Source organism: Schistocerca americana, chromosome 1 (assembly GCF_021461395.2).
Source record: "Schistocerca americana isolate TAMUIC-IGC-003095 chromosome 1, iqSchAmer2.1, whole genome shotgun sequence".
Taxonomy (NCBI): domain Eukaryota; kingdom Metazoa; phylum Arthropoda; class Insecta; order Orthoptera; family Acrididae; genus Schistocerca; species Schistocerca americana.
In genome coordinates this window covers 835,185,645-835,201,020 of record NC_060119.1, presented here as the reverse complement: position 1 = coordinate 835,201,020, position 15,376 = coordinate 835,185,645, and the positions used below count along the sequence as shown (strand labels likewise).

Genomic DNA, 15,376 nt, shown 5'->3' with positions numbered 1-15,376 from the left:
CTGTTGATATGAACTGTCTCTTACTCATAATATTAATGATATGCAACATTTTCTGTATGGTTTAGATGCTTCAAATTTGCCTATGTGGCACTATGGTCTCTTGTCATGAGTGATCACATGCTAGGTAGGAAGAGCAGCACAAACTGCTATTGTAAGCGATTCTTTGTGCAATAAAAATGAGTAACTTCAACAATTTTAAAAAATACTCGCAGAGGCTCTTAGCAGCTAAAACTTTGGCAACGTGTATCTTTGTTGTATTCTTCCTGCACAAAAAATTTGAGAGTAGGTCTCGGCATGTCGGACTGACCATTCCCTTGTCAGTACATTCACACTGGTTATCAGATCTACCCACCTAATCTTCAGCATTCTTCTGTAACACCGTAGTTCTTATTCTTAAGCTTCTCTTCTCTTCTTGTGTGAACTGTTTATAATCCACATTTCAGTTCCATACAAAACTACTCTCCAGACAAATACCTTAAAAAAAGATGTCCTTACATTTAAATGTATATTCAGTGTTAACAAATTCTTTTTTTTACAGAAAGGCTTTTCTTACTATTGCCAGTCCACATTTTGCATCCTCTCTAATTCTTCCATTGTCAATTACTTTGCTGCCCAATATGAAAACTCATCCACTACTCTGAGCAAGTGTCTTATTTCCTATTCTAATTCCCTCAGACTGTCTGGTTGGAATCTGGACAACAAGTACACATAACAGTAAAACTTACAGCACCTGAAGGAGACGGCTGGTTTGGTCATTGAAATATTGTGCATAAAATGGAAGAAAACAACTCGGCAGAAACTATTAATCAGCCACGCTGAGAACACATGAGACATCACGTCATTTATCCATTGCTTCAATTTCCTGAGGTTTTCTGAATTCTATTTCCCCTACCTGGGAGTTGTGTTGTATTCCTGTAATCCTAGTTACTGGGAGGACATGTGAGAAAAATCTGTAGGTCAACTATGGATTTGGTCAATCACGAGCTGAGAAATGTCTGTGGTGCCTTCACTGAATTGTAGAGTAAACCACGTGGCAGTGCAGAGAATTTTGGCACGTCTCAGTCCCAAATTTAGAGAAGCCGAACTCAGAAATCCTCAGGAAACCGAAGCAATGGATAAATGATTCCTTGGGAAGCTTCTTTGCTTGCGGCTGGCTTGCCATCTCAGCTCCTGATATTCACACAGCTGCTTCTCTTTTCTCCAAAGACTTTTTTAATTTGTGTATAGTTGGCACCTATCTTTCCCGTAGTCATTCATGCTTTTACAGCTTTGCATTTCTCCTCCAGCCATTCCTGTTCAGCCATTTGCACTTTCTGTAAATCTCTGTTTTAGAAATCTGTATTTCCTTTTGCCCTCTTCTTTTTCTGCATTTTATATTTTCTCTTTTTGTCAATTAAATTCAATATCTTATGTCTTATCCAAGGGTTTTTAATAGGCTTTGTCTTTTTGTTCATTTGATCCAGTGCTACCTTTACTATGTTGTCTGTCAAAGCTTCCCATTTATCTTCTATAGTATACCTTCCTCCAGTTTCAGACAATTGTCATCTAACACTCTCTTTGAAACTCTCAGCAACCAGTGGTCTTTAAATTTATCCAGGTTCCAACTCCTTAATATACTAAATTTTTGCAATTTCTTAAGTTTTAATCTAAAGTTCATAGCCAATGCATTACAGTCAGAGTCCGTATCTGCCGCTAGAAATGTTTCACACACTAAAACCTGATAATCTGTCTGAAAGCTCCCGATGCCTTCAGGGCTTTCCCTTGTACACACCCTTCTTTCTTGAGTCTTAAACCAAGTGTTTCCAATTATTACATTGTCCTTTGTGCAAAATTCTGCCAGGCATCATCCTTCATTCCTTACACTCAGTCCATGTTATCCTATTATTTCTACATCTCCTTTTCCTACCACTGGATTCTAGTCTGCCCTTACAATTAAATTTTTTTCTCCCTCAAAGATCTGAATAATTTATTTTATCTCATCACACATCCTTTCAAGCGCCTCTTCACCCGAGAAGCTACTTGTAGAGCGCCCATACAACTGTTTGTAGGGGTGAGTCATGGGTGGGGAGGGGGGTAACCTGGGGTTTGGATTATTTAATATTTTGGAAGACAAATGGTGACTTGTAAGTAGCCATGAGTGTGTTCCAGTTCTGATGCTGTTAAAAACTTATGTAATACCAACTTTTAAATCATATTCTTGAAAGGAAAACACCTGACTACACAATATTTTTTCCTTTCCTTGAGGGCTAGTGCACCCTTGATTACTGTGGTGTGTTTGACTACTATGTGCATTTTTATGTAGTGTGGCAATGTTTACCACATAACTTCCTTACACGCTGGATATACTGAACATTACTTGTCATAAGTTTGTCTTCTAAATGTTAATAATACGATATAGAGTTATAGAAAATTTCAGATATTAATCTTTGGTAACCAACACAAAATCAATAACGGACAACACAAAAGTAGGACTAAAAATGAATAAAATTTTCTATCTGATGGTTCCAATTTAAGTTGTTTCTAACTGTAATCCCTGGTTATTTAGTTGAATCAATAGTTTTTAAATGTGTGAGATTTATCACATAATCAAAACTTACTAGATTTTTTTTGTATTCATTTACGAGACCTCATAATTTTTGTAGTTTAGAGTCATGCTACTTTTTGCACCATTTAAATATCTTGTGTGAATCAGCACATGTTCTGCAATCTCCTGCTATGTTCATCCTCAGTCAGTCTAGCTCCTATAGCCCTGCCTGTTTGACCAATATACAATTTGTTATAGTCAATGCAACTTATTTTATACACACTGTGACCTCTATACTAGATATACACTTTAATACTGTGTGTTTTTGTTGTGCTTTGTGTGTGATACTATCCATCTTTTAAATTGTAAATTAGCATTGTAGTTTTAACAAAATGAGTGATGAGTGCTCAATTTAACATTTCTCACCTAATGCCCTGACCAAAGATTTTGGTGTCTCGATAGAACGTTTGTTTTGATGTATGGCTTTCTACACGTTAGTGTCTCTTGTGGACATTAGTCAGCTGTTTCCTGACAATTATAAAATGCATCTATCAGCAATACTCGAAATTTCACTTCCTGAAGGTGTATATGACCCAGCCATTCTATCCCCTTGTAGTTTTCTCATTTAAACATCAGTTCTTTCCAATTCTAATCAGTTTTTTTTCAGACTGTATATATTTATATGAAGATATACTAGCTTGCTCTTTCCACCTACAGTGATATTTATTTACCTAAGTTCAACTTCTTGTAGTCGTTGTTGCAGAGATGTAATTTGCTCTGTCTGTTGATTTGTTTCAGCTGAAGTCTTCTTCAAGACGTTACATTGTTCTGTAAGACTCTGAAGTTCCTTGTCCAAGTCATTGATACGTGTCTGTAGTACATTCTCTTGCTGCTGCTTCTTATCACTACAAAAAGAAAATAGAGCTTAAATGCATACCAGTATGTAAGGACACTAACTGCAAGTGTGTGTGTGTGTGTGTGTGTGTGTGTGTGTGTGTGTGTGTGTGCACAGTTTTTACTCCATAACTCAAGCATGATTATCATTAATGATGCACTTATATTCTCCAAAGTCTGTAAATCTAACATACAGCTGATGAACAACATAGTAAGGTGGGACTGCTACTATTCGAGGTATGTGGAAATGGAGTAGCAGGTGAAAATTGTTACAAAATACAGCCCAAAGACTAGAGCTGGACTTCAACATAAATAAACTTTGTGGGAATATATAATAAATCTGACAGTATTTGATGACATGATTCATAATCAAACACTGAAATCAGTCACAAGTGCCAAATATCTTGAAGTATCAGTGTAGGGTGGTTAAATGTGAACTGATCACATAAATACAGACATACAGAAGGCAGCTGACAGCTTGAGTTTATCTGAAAATTTCTAAGGAAAGTTCAATTCTTGAGTATTGTTCATTAGTATGAGACCTTTAACAAGTACAATTAATGGCAGAAATAGAAATGATCAGAGAGATACTGCATTCTTCATGAAAGGCTTATTTAGTCAGTACAAGAGCATCACACAAATAATCAACAAATTTCACTGGGAGATGTTACAATAAACAGGCTGTGCATCACATAGAGCCTCACTCTTACTTTAGCTTATCTGAACACAAGGTAATAGGTCTAACAGATGACTCGGTTGCTTTTCATATGTGTAACTGCAGATGGCCATGCTGAACTAATGAAACTGCAAATATAAGGTTATTCTTTCATAACATCAGAGATAACATTTACAAATAGACTGCATAATGCATGTATAGCTATAGATGAGCTTCAGAGATAACATTACAGGAATATGACAGAGATGTTACATTTACCTAACACTGAATGTTGCTAAAATGGAAGCCTGACATAGTTCTTAGTAATTACTGCAGTAATATTTGACTGTGCAAATTTTATATTCAGTTAATAACAATGCTTAATGTAAAATCAAGCAAGGGAAAATTCAGGATGAAATGTAACAGTATTATGAAAAGAATAGTTGCTCCTCATCATATAGCGGAGATGCTAAGTCGCACATAGACAGAACAAAAACACTGTCGGAAAGTGAGCTTTCAGCCAACAAGGCCTCCTTCAAAATTACACACACACACACACACACACACACACACACACACACACACTCATATACATGTGACGACTGTCTCTGGTAGCTGAAGCCAGAGACTGTGGTCATGCGTGTGCGACTTGTGTTTGTCTGTGCTTTTTGTCTAATTTCAAAGAAGGCCTTGCTGGCCAATAGTTCACTTTCTGACGTGCTTAACATAAACTGCACTTAGATTCAGTTTATGATATGGAGCGATACAGTAGTAACTGTTGGTTTTGACTGCTGTGGACTGCCAGAAAATGGGAGATACCATTAAGTGATTTATAATGATTACATCACTGGTATTGCACACATTTTGGAAAACATAACTCACTAATGCTATATGCATAAAAATTGTATCACATTGCAGGGGGAACATGACTACTGATGATAATTCTTCATCCATGTGCATTTTATCTAGAGTTAACATATTATTCACAGTAAGCACTTCTGGGTGCCACAGTTGCCAATTGTTATAATGAATACATTTTGAAATAATTAAAAATAAGGGAAATCAGGAACATGGTGCACTCATCACAACTGTGGGGACAACAACCCAAAGACTCTCACTGATCAGCAATGGCAGCTCAGAATGAAGTGTCTGCTGCATCCAAAGCAGTTTCTTCGCTTCAAACAGCTGCAACTTTAAGAAGTTTGTGTGTAATGCTGTGTAAAATAAATGATATATATTGAGATTCTACATCTCTGTCTATCACTAGGTCATTCCTTGTCCATTGCATGGAGGAAACAACCCACATTGATTAACCCAACTGCAAAAAGGCAGGGATTACTGTGTGATATTCCAAGTCGAAGTGTTTTTTCTTTTTTTGTATGCCTACAATACAACAAGTGGACATATTATATCAGGTATTAATGCTGCTCAGTACCCACAGTACTCACAATAACAAATGGTATGCAAATTAGAACACAACATGAGTGCTAAAATTGCTGCGCAGAACACTGAGTGCAATGCAACAATTGTCACCTTTAATAATGAACTGCTGCTCCAAACTTGATACTGTGAGTTTTGATGATCCCTCATGACCTACATACGTATGGACAGATTTTATATCTTCCGCACCTTCCACACCTACCATCACATACACAGACTTTCAGTATGACTGCTCCATACTCACAACAATTTTGCAATACTGAAGCCATGTGCGCCAAAACTGCAAATTTGGTGTTTGCAAGGACAAATAACATTCCAACTGTGCATCCTATACTTACTGTGACATAAACACCTGCTGTGTCTGCTTTGCCACGATTATAAACTTTCAACACTACCGTTCCACAGCAACAACCCAGGGACAGTAACACAACTACCAGTAAAAAATAGAACATAGCGAATGCAGCACTCTTATGATGCGTTTCTCACTCATTGGGACAACAGGTATGGCAGGTGATATATGAGGAACATTTATCGGATGGCACATCCTCTCAATTTTGGTGCTTCCTATGGTCATTAGTGGATCCTGTCCTGATGCCAGACCTTTCCCTCTGGATACTAAGGATTGTGAAGTACCCTCAGCAGTTGTAGCTGACAATGACTGCCTATGAAAACAATTCATTGGACAGGAAATGGGCCGTGGCAGATGAACTTTATATGCAACACAGGTATAAGCACAAGTGAGCCTATTCCCTCTTTCCACCTGACCGGCCAGCACACCAAATACAGCTGATGCCATCTGACAACAAGCAAAGTTGATGTTGCAACCCCCTGGCACTTCATGGGCGCATATGGCATGACAGCACCAGCTGACAACACTGGGCCAGTTAATTCTATCACCCTGCCACCTTCCCACTGCTGATATCATACGTGTTTTAACAATGCTACTCACAACTGTCAACAGCCCTGCTGCAACCGAAGTTCAAGTGTGAGCCAATATAGACACACCAGCAAACCCAGCATTAACAAATTGCCTCTACTCCGTGATGACAATACATAATGGAGGCTGTATGGACATCCAGAATGCATCCACCAACACATACTTCCTGATTGACATAGGCTGTGAAGTATGTATAGTACCATGACACATACTTGGACCTTGCTACAAGGTTTCAGGTATACAAGTCTTTGTAGCAAATGAAGCCAATATCAACATGAATGGTAAAACAGAACATATCATACAACTCACAAATGACATTGTCCTTGGATACTCTGCATCACTGACATGGCAGAACCAGTCCTGGGGATCAGTTTCCTCAGAAAGTTTCATCTCTCCCTTGACCTCAACCGGATCACTCTGTTTCATCATATGCTGCAACAATTCATCTAGAGCTCTTTGCTTCAAAACTGCCACAGGCTGCGAGACAACATTCGTGACTGTTTGCAACTGCCAGCACAAAAACCAATGACTTAACCCCACTAGTACTTGAATGTATTGAGACAAAACATGCTATATCTGCCCCCTGGCACATCTCTTCACGACATGGGATGATTCATATTCCATACATTACGATGACAGATTATGCCACCAAATACAAGAGATGTTGTTTGCCCTCGTGAAGTGGGCAAGCAGCTATGACACCTAACACATGGCACAGCAGCTGTGAAAGATGCAGCTACACCTCTGATGGACAACCATGGAACTATGTAACAAGCTAAGAAGGTCATGCAGCCTGAAATGTTACAACAACAACAAACACATGCAGTGGTGACCAAGAATGACACAGCCACACCCCTGACAGCCAACAACACTCCTCCGTGACACACTGAGGAGGTCGTGTAGCCAGACCTGCTACAACAATAACAAACACATTCCACAGCAGCCAGTAATGATGCAGTCACACTTCCGACAGACATCCGTGCCCTTCCGCCATACACAGAGGTAGCTGCACTCTCTGAATCACTACATAGACAACTCTTGCAGTTGAGTAAACCACACCTTGTGTATCTTCTTGCATCTTCCCAAAAACTCTGACCCCATCAGTGCTGCACCAAGGATTCTATTTCATCATTTCACAGTTAAAAATGGTATGATGCACCATATAAATACAACAATGCCCCCCCCCCCTGTTTGGCACAAAGCACACTGCCTTGCCCAAGCCCCCTGGAGGCAGCTAAGGTGGCAGTGAATGACATGCTGCATGTGGGGATAATATGGCCTCCAGACAGTGTGTGGGCATCTCCCATTAAATTAGTTGCCAAGAAAGATGGTTCTATTTGACTATGTGGAGATTATAGAACACTCAACTCATGAACTATTTACTGCAGTTACCCTGTACCAAACACATGGGTCTTTCCCCCTGTGCTTATGGGGGCAACTTCTTTCTCTATGACTGATTGTAAAAAGACATGATACCAGATTCCTATGCATCCAGACAATGTTGCTGAAACAGCCATTATCATGCCATTTGGATTATTCAAGTTTCTGGTGATGCCATCTGGCCTCAACAATGTGGCACCTATCTCGCAACTGTTCATCAATGGGGTAGTGTTTAAAATGGATTGCTGTTATGTGCATTTAGATGACATAATTTTTTTCCACGATCATCAGATCCATGAAGTTAACCTCGAATGCATTCTCACTGCCTTCTGTGATGCAGGTGTGACCATAAATGAAGACCTGTCATAGGTCAACTGGTTTGACAGCTGCCACCTCCTCGCACATATCATAACCTTCAGTGATTTCTGGTAATTCTAATTTTTTTTATAGACGATATCTCCCACATGCTACACAAGTTCAAGTACCACTGACAGGCAGCCTCATGGGTGCTCACAAGCAAGCCAAGTGTAAATTAATATGGATGTTGGAAATGCAAACAGCATTTGCCCACATGAAGGAGTGCCTGGCAGATGCAGTTGCTCTGGCGTACCTGCTAAAGGACACACAGTTTACAACAACAACAGATGTGACACAGCCATAGGCACTGTCTTGCAGCAGGAAATATTAGGCAATTCTCCAGAGAGCTTACAGCCTCACAGACAAAATGGTCAGTTTTTGGCCATAAACTACTCACAGTTTATGAGGCCATATGCTATTTTCTTAAGAATATTGAAAGCCATCATGTGATTATCTATACAAATCGTAAACCTCTAGCAGACACCATTTGACACCCTTCATGTAGGGCCAACCCAAAATAATTTTGACACCTTGATCTGATTGCACAATATTCTATAGATGTCTGCCACCACCACAGGACAAATAACATCATTACAGACTATTTGTCATGAGTGAGCACTGTGTCCCTCACCCTCAACTTCAACAAAGTGGCACAAAAACAGTAAAGCAATCAGATGACTGGTACACTGCTCAAGAATGCATTAAAACTGACCCAAGACTGAATGCAGACTGATCTTAGGAATGGAAGCAGCTGTCTCCTGTGACATGCTATAACAACATATTCAGCCTATTATAACTTTGTTGATGTGATGCGTGATTTTTGATACATTACATAAGCTCAGCCAGCCAGGTGTACGGCCATTGACTTGGATCATTACTGAACATTGTCTTTGGCCGGGTGTGAAGCACAATTGTGAGGAATAGACAAGAGCATGCTTAGATTGTCAGTGCAGCAAAGTAGGCCAGCACATACAGCCTCACCTCTGCAACTTGTGCGGAACCACTTGCCATCTTTCCATGGTTTATCATCCCCAAAGCAGTGCCATGGTTGAACAGTGGCGCCAAACAATGAAAACCACACTCATGTACCACAAAGGGAATGGACAGAGGCCCTCCTGCAGGTGTTCTTCAAAGTCTGCACAGTACACAAGGGTGACTTAAAAGTACCACTGACAGATATTGTATATGGCAAGACACTGAAGCTACCAGCACAGTTTGTGCTGCCTTCATCTACCCCTTGTCTTATCTGACATACCAGATATGGAATAGAGGGGCAAAAGACATATATAGAACCCTCATGTAACTCCTCCACTGGCACATATAGTACAGACACCGCCATTCATTCATAAAGAACTCACTGACTGTGACTGTGTAATGTTTCATGATGATAATGTATGGTCAGAGCTGCAGCTGCATTATAATGGACCATTTTGGGTGCTACAATGGCGTAGCCACATTTTTTATATAGATTTAAATGGCAAAATAACAACAGCATCAATCAAAAGACTAAAGCCCTCATGGAACCTTTACTCCTAGTATGATACAATTCATCTCCAACAGCAGGCAAAGTACCTGCCACAAACTCTCTGTTGGCACAGTCAACAGTTATCACCACAGATGTTAAAAATTTTGAGCCTTAAGAAATAGCAGTAAAACTGATTGATGACTAATTCTCTATAGAAGCCAACCACATGGCATAGGATTCTATGACTAAAGCCACCACTACAAAACTTATCTGCACTTTTTTCTTGACAAACACAATGGATTTCACGGCGGCGGCCCCATGTCTCTCACAGACAGGCCAGCTAACGGTCTTCCTGCCAACTACTGCCATGATCGGCAACGCAGACGTGGCACTGACAATGAAGCAGCATTCGCAATCAGCTGAAATGCCACAGTCTTTGGCATGTGAGAAAGTGCCATCATCCCCAAACACATCGCACTAAGATGACATTATGCCTTCCACCCTGGCTCGCTCTCTATCTCCTTTATGCTGCCTCCCATCAACAACCACCAATGAGGTCCATCAGCACTCACTTACTGGCAGCATCTGCAGCACTTCAAGCCATGAGAAATGATCCAGTATGTCTCATAAAAGTACCGGCCACGGCAGGCTGAGCAGAGCACACCAAATTGCACAGCACCTGCAGTGTCGACAAACCCTGCTCCCTTCTTCAGTACTTCACACTCAGGCCGGGCGGGCAGGGAGGGGGAGTGATGGCAGTGCAGAATGATTGAGCGATTGTGATTTTAAAATGTTTGTGTACCATGCTATGTAAAATAAATGGTTTACATTGAGATTATACACCTCTCTGTATCATTGGGTCATTCCTTGTCTATGCTGTGGAGGAAACCACCCATGCAGTTAAGTAATCATTTCTTAAATGTTTTTCTGTTAGTCAACAAACAAATGTTACTTATTTGCTGAAGTTTCCATTAACATAACATTTTGTGCAATTAAAGTAAACCTGTTATGAGATTCACAATTTCTTTTTAGCTTTCCAAATTCTTCAGACATGCCAATTTGCTTAGGATTCCAGAACAACAAGCAATATTCAAGAAAGGACCACATGGGTGATGTAAACTATCCTTTTCCAAGGAAATGCTACAACTGCATAGAATCTTACTATGTTCTTCAGTCTGATATTTGCCTTTCCTGTTACTGGATTTACATAACTGTTTCACCATGTGCCAAAATAACAGAAAAGGATAAATTCATTTGTAAATTGCTTCTGTTCTGTAACAGAGTATTTAGAAAAACAAAAATCTATCATTTTTTGACACTATGTAATATAATATCAACTAATATTATTTCTAGTTGGAAAATAATCATTCTTTAGTGTAAGAAATGTTTATAGCACACAAAGATTGGTCCAATGTCTAATGTACACAGTACAACACTAGATTTACAGAACCATTAAAGAAATAAAAATTATGCTGTAAGTGCAATTAACTTTCCTTCATGCTAGCTTCATTTCAGGCATTTTATGCAAAAAGGCCATGTCTTAGTTATGAAATACATATGTACAAGAAATATAATTTTCAAACTCTTGCAGTTAGTTAACAACTAATATGACACAAGTACATAACAGAACTTCAAAGATTACAAATAAAGCCATACAAGTATAAACAACAACTTCTTCTTCTTCTTCTTCTTCTTCTTCTTCCTCCTCCTCCTCCTCTCCCTCTTTGGCATTGTAGCCATTAGTGTGCTTCGGCCTCCTCATGTCTCTGCTTTTCTCTTCCATCATCAGCTTTACAACTTGAGGTCATCCAACACTTTGTCCAGCCACCTAGCTTTTGGCTGGCCCTTCCTTCCAGTGGAGTACAAAAAGCTTTTCATCATTCATTTGGGCCTCCTATTATGTCATCTTCTCCATGTGTTCTAGGCAGCATATTTTTGATATTTAATAAATGTCACTGTATTTTTCACCTGTGTAAGCTTCTGTACTTCATGGTTGTACCTTACTCTCCAACCCTCTGCCTCTCTCACATGCCAATAAATTTTTCACAGGACTTTCCTTTAAATAACCTTAGGTTATTCATATTTGCTGCTGATCATAAAAGGGTCTACTATACTCTTAAATTGGTTGCTCCTGTAATTAGAAAATTCCTAAATACCTGTAAGTTTGCATAATATGCTCTGTTTCCTGCTGGTATGCTTTCTCCAATACACTGTCTTATTATTATTATTATTATTATTATTCCTGGTTAAGAGAGTTCCCAGATAATGGAAGCAGCTGACAGCTTTGAAACATTTGTTAGAGGCCTTCAGTACATGTGGTGGTGTTCTAGCCTTAATGGGATAGTTACCATATATTTTTTTTCTTGTTTTCATTTGCAGTAAATCAAATTATTGCTCCTTCTACTTCCAATATTTCATACATTTCTTTAAGGTTGCTTACATTTGTTGCCACAACTGCAACATCATCTGCATATGCACATATCTAACTGGATTTCATCATTATTGTTCTTCTCCTGTCTATTTTTTGTATCAGACTATGCAGTGCTAAGTTAAACAGGGCATTAGAGAGACTAACACTTGTTTCAGTCCATTTTCAAAGTTAAAACTCTTGGCTGTTTTGTTGTTCACTTTTACTTTTCATTTAGCATCTTTCAGTGTTAACATAACTAACATTCTTAGTTTGTCACAGGTGCCCAATTATTTACTGTGTTATACAAGCTCACCTGTTGAAACCATCAAAAGCTTGTCTAACATCAACAAACACAAAGTTTGGCTAATAATAAGCAACTGGTCAGAAGTGCCCCTGTTTGGCTGGAAACCACACTGGTATTCTCCAAGGACATTTTCAGTGCACTTTTTTATCCTTTCATTCAGCACTCCAGAAAGTATGCTGTAGGATTTATTCAATACATTTTTGCCTCTATAATTTTCACAAGCTAATTTTTCTGCTTTCTTATATATATGATATATTATTCCAGTTTTCAGGCATGCTTTAATTTCCCCATGTTACTTATTAGTGCACATATTTCATGTATTAGAGACTGGATGTCAAATTTTATAAGTTCTGAGACGACCTCATAAGCACAGTTCTCTCTTGCATTTTTCGTCTTTTTGCCTCTCCCCTTTCCTCATCTCTCACCTCTATATTCTCCTCCTGTTCTTCTAGATCTGTTAATATCTGGTCGAAGTTGGTATTGAGCATATTTTCAAACTGTTCTGCCCACCCCTGCTATATTTTTTGTTATGCGTGTTTATTGTTCCATTTCTATTTTTACATGCATTTTGTGTTGGTTGCAAATTTTTCCTTCTCTTTCCTACTGCATAAGAGAATATTTTTGTTTCATTCTGTTCCTTTAGTTCTTCTATCTGTTGAAATTTTGCTTTCAGCCATTCATTTTCCTTTTTCTTACATACTGTATAAGCATTAGAATTTGTAGTGGCCTACACATCAGCTACCACACACTAAATAAACACAAAGTTCAGTGTTGTGCAGTGTATGGTGCAGTGCAATGTTCTTAGCAAGTGAATCTCAGCTGTCTGGGCAATTCCATGCCCTGGCACCAGTGGCGCTGTGTTTTTTATGCTTTTGTATGTTTTCTATGCATTCTGTTTATTTTTTATTTTTGTGAATTTTGTTGGTAATGTATGCTCCTTGCCAACTTCTGTTACTTGGTGTTACTATGTTTTAGCATATAATCAACTCCTTCTTATGACAAGAATTAAAGTTTTAATTACAGCATTTTCGTCCTGCCTACTTATAAGAGCGACGTCGGGCATGCACTCCTAATAAAGTTACAAAGAATCAATAAAAGTGTTGCTCATTTAATCACTATGGACAGGTCAAGCAAAGGTTTGTTAACCAAAAGTAGAGCTGAACCCAACAGGTGGTGACCCTGACGTGATTGATGGAATCTCAGACGAACAGCACAATGGCTGAAGAACAAACAGTATCAAGAATCGCAGTCTGCCTGCTGCCATTCTGGGCAGATAATCCTGTCCTTTGGTTTATGCAAGTAGAAGTGAGTTATTGTTGTGCAGGAATAACAGCAGACACAACTAAATTTACGCTCACAGTAAACCAGCTTGAACAACTGATTTGCCGCTGAGGTGCAAGGCATAATTATGGTGCCACCAGAAACAGACTTGCACACCAAGCTCAAGTCAGAATTGATATGACAACTGGCCGCCCCCCACAAAGATCAAGTACAGCAAGTTCTTACACAAGAAGAGATGAGTGACAGGAAGCCATCCCAGTACCTCTGACACCTGCACAGTAAGACTGGCACAATCACTGAGTTACTGTACCAGATAACTTGTTGCACACACGATAGAGCATTCATCTGCTGCCACAGGTAATAGCCATAGTTGCTTCACAGACTGACATGGCACAGGATACCTTGGTGCACCTGGCCAATCAAATACAAGATGCATTCACAGCCGCACAGGTCAGTGCAGTCACAGCACGGGACAACGGTGCAACCGCTGCAGCAACATTAGCACAAGATAAGTATGACTCACTCATGGCAAAGGTCGAACTGCAGTGCATGCAGGTCAGTACACTGTTGTCATCAGACAACGCCAGCAATGGCAGAGGTTGATACCAACAATATTCAAACAGTAGACTTCCAGTGGTACCATGAATCCTCAAAGTGACACACGGATGTACAGGTACCACCACTAGTTCGGTGATCAGGCGAAGAAGTGGTCATCATTGTGACCTCACCCAAATGCAAGTCGCAGTCAGTAATAGGTTCAATCGACTGGCAGGTGTCCTCCGAGCACCTGTTTGTCACTAACAGACGTTCCAGTATGAAATTCTTAATAGATACTGGGTTGGATCTGAGTATCCTGCCTCGAACATCCATGCATCATTGCTGGTCATCAACTGCCTTCCATCTGATGGCCACTAATAGCTCCTCAGTTGTGACATATGGCACTCAGCAGATGGAGCTCAACTTTGGAATGCACCACCCGCCCCTACACGTCACATGGGTGTCACCAAGGCAATCATCAGGCCAGACCTCTTGGACTACTACCAACTACTTCTGGATGTTGCAGACACTTGCTTGGTGGGTAGTGTCACTGGCTTAGCAGACACCGATTTCCACCACAGCCCAACAGTTCACAGTGCCAAGCTGATGCACGCTTCTGGGGGTGAGTATGCAGATTTGTTGAACAACTACCTGAATTTGATCTTGCTGCCTGGTGCACCTAAGTGCATACCACATGACACAGTGCTCCACATAAAGATGACAGATGGCCCCCTGTAGCATATCAGTCAAGATGTTTGGCTCCATACATTTAGCAATAGTGAAGGCCAAATTTGCTTCTATGATACATGAAGGCATAATGTAGCTGCCTAAAAGCCTGTGGTCCTCAGAAATGCACCTGATGCCCATGTGGCAACTGTCATGCACTTAACTCTTGCACCGTTCCTGACAGATGCTCTGTATCGCTTTTGAGAAGTCATAATTACACACTACAGTGTGCCACTGTATTCTCACTGTATCAACTGTTATATACTGTGCAAAGGCTTATACTCTGATACCTGAAGCCAAGGAAGACAGATGAAACTGCCATAATCGCGCATTTTAGTTAATATGAGAGCATGTTTATGACCTTCAGCTTACACAGTGCAGCTCAAACATGGCAGAGATTTATAGATTCTGTTTTTCAAGGACTACTGTTCTGCTTTGCACACCTCATTAATGTCCTGGTGTTCTC

At 39.8% G+C, this 15,376-nt stretch overlaps 1 protein-coding gene across 6 annotated transcripts in view; it reads right to left on the bottom strand.

The window, feature by feature from the left end:
• LOC124613104 (CAP-Gly domain-containing linker protein 1) overlaps nucleotides 1-15,376 on the bottom strand; it is a 551,251-nt gene that overhangs the window by 47,712 nt on the left and 488,163 nt on the right. For all 6 annotated transcript variants that reach the window (XM_047141701.1, XM_047141712.1, XM_047141722.1 and 3 more), the window contains one exon: nucleotides 3,256-3,429. In XM_047141701.1, coding sequence (XP_046997657.1) covers nucleotides 3,256-3,429 — 174 coding nt within the window. The remainder of the gene's footprint in view (nucleotides 1-3,255; nucleotides 3,430-15,376) is intronic.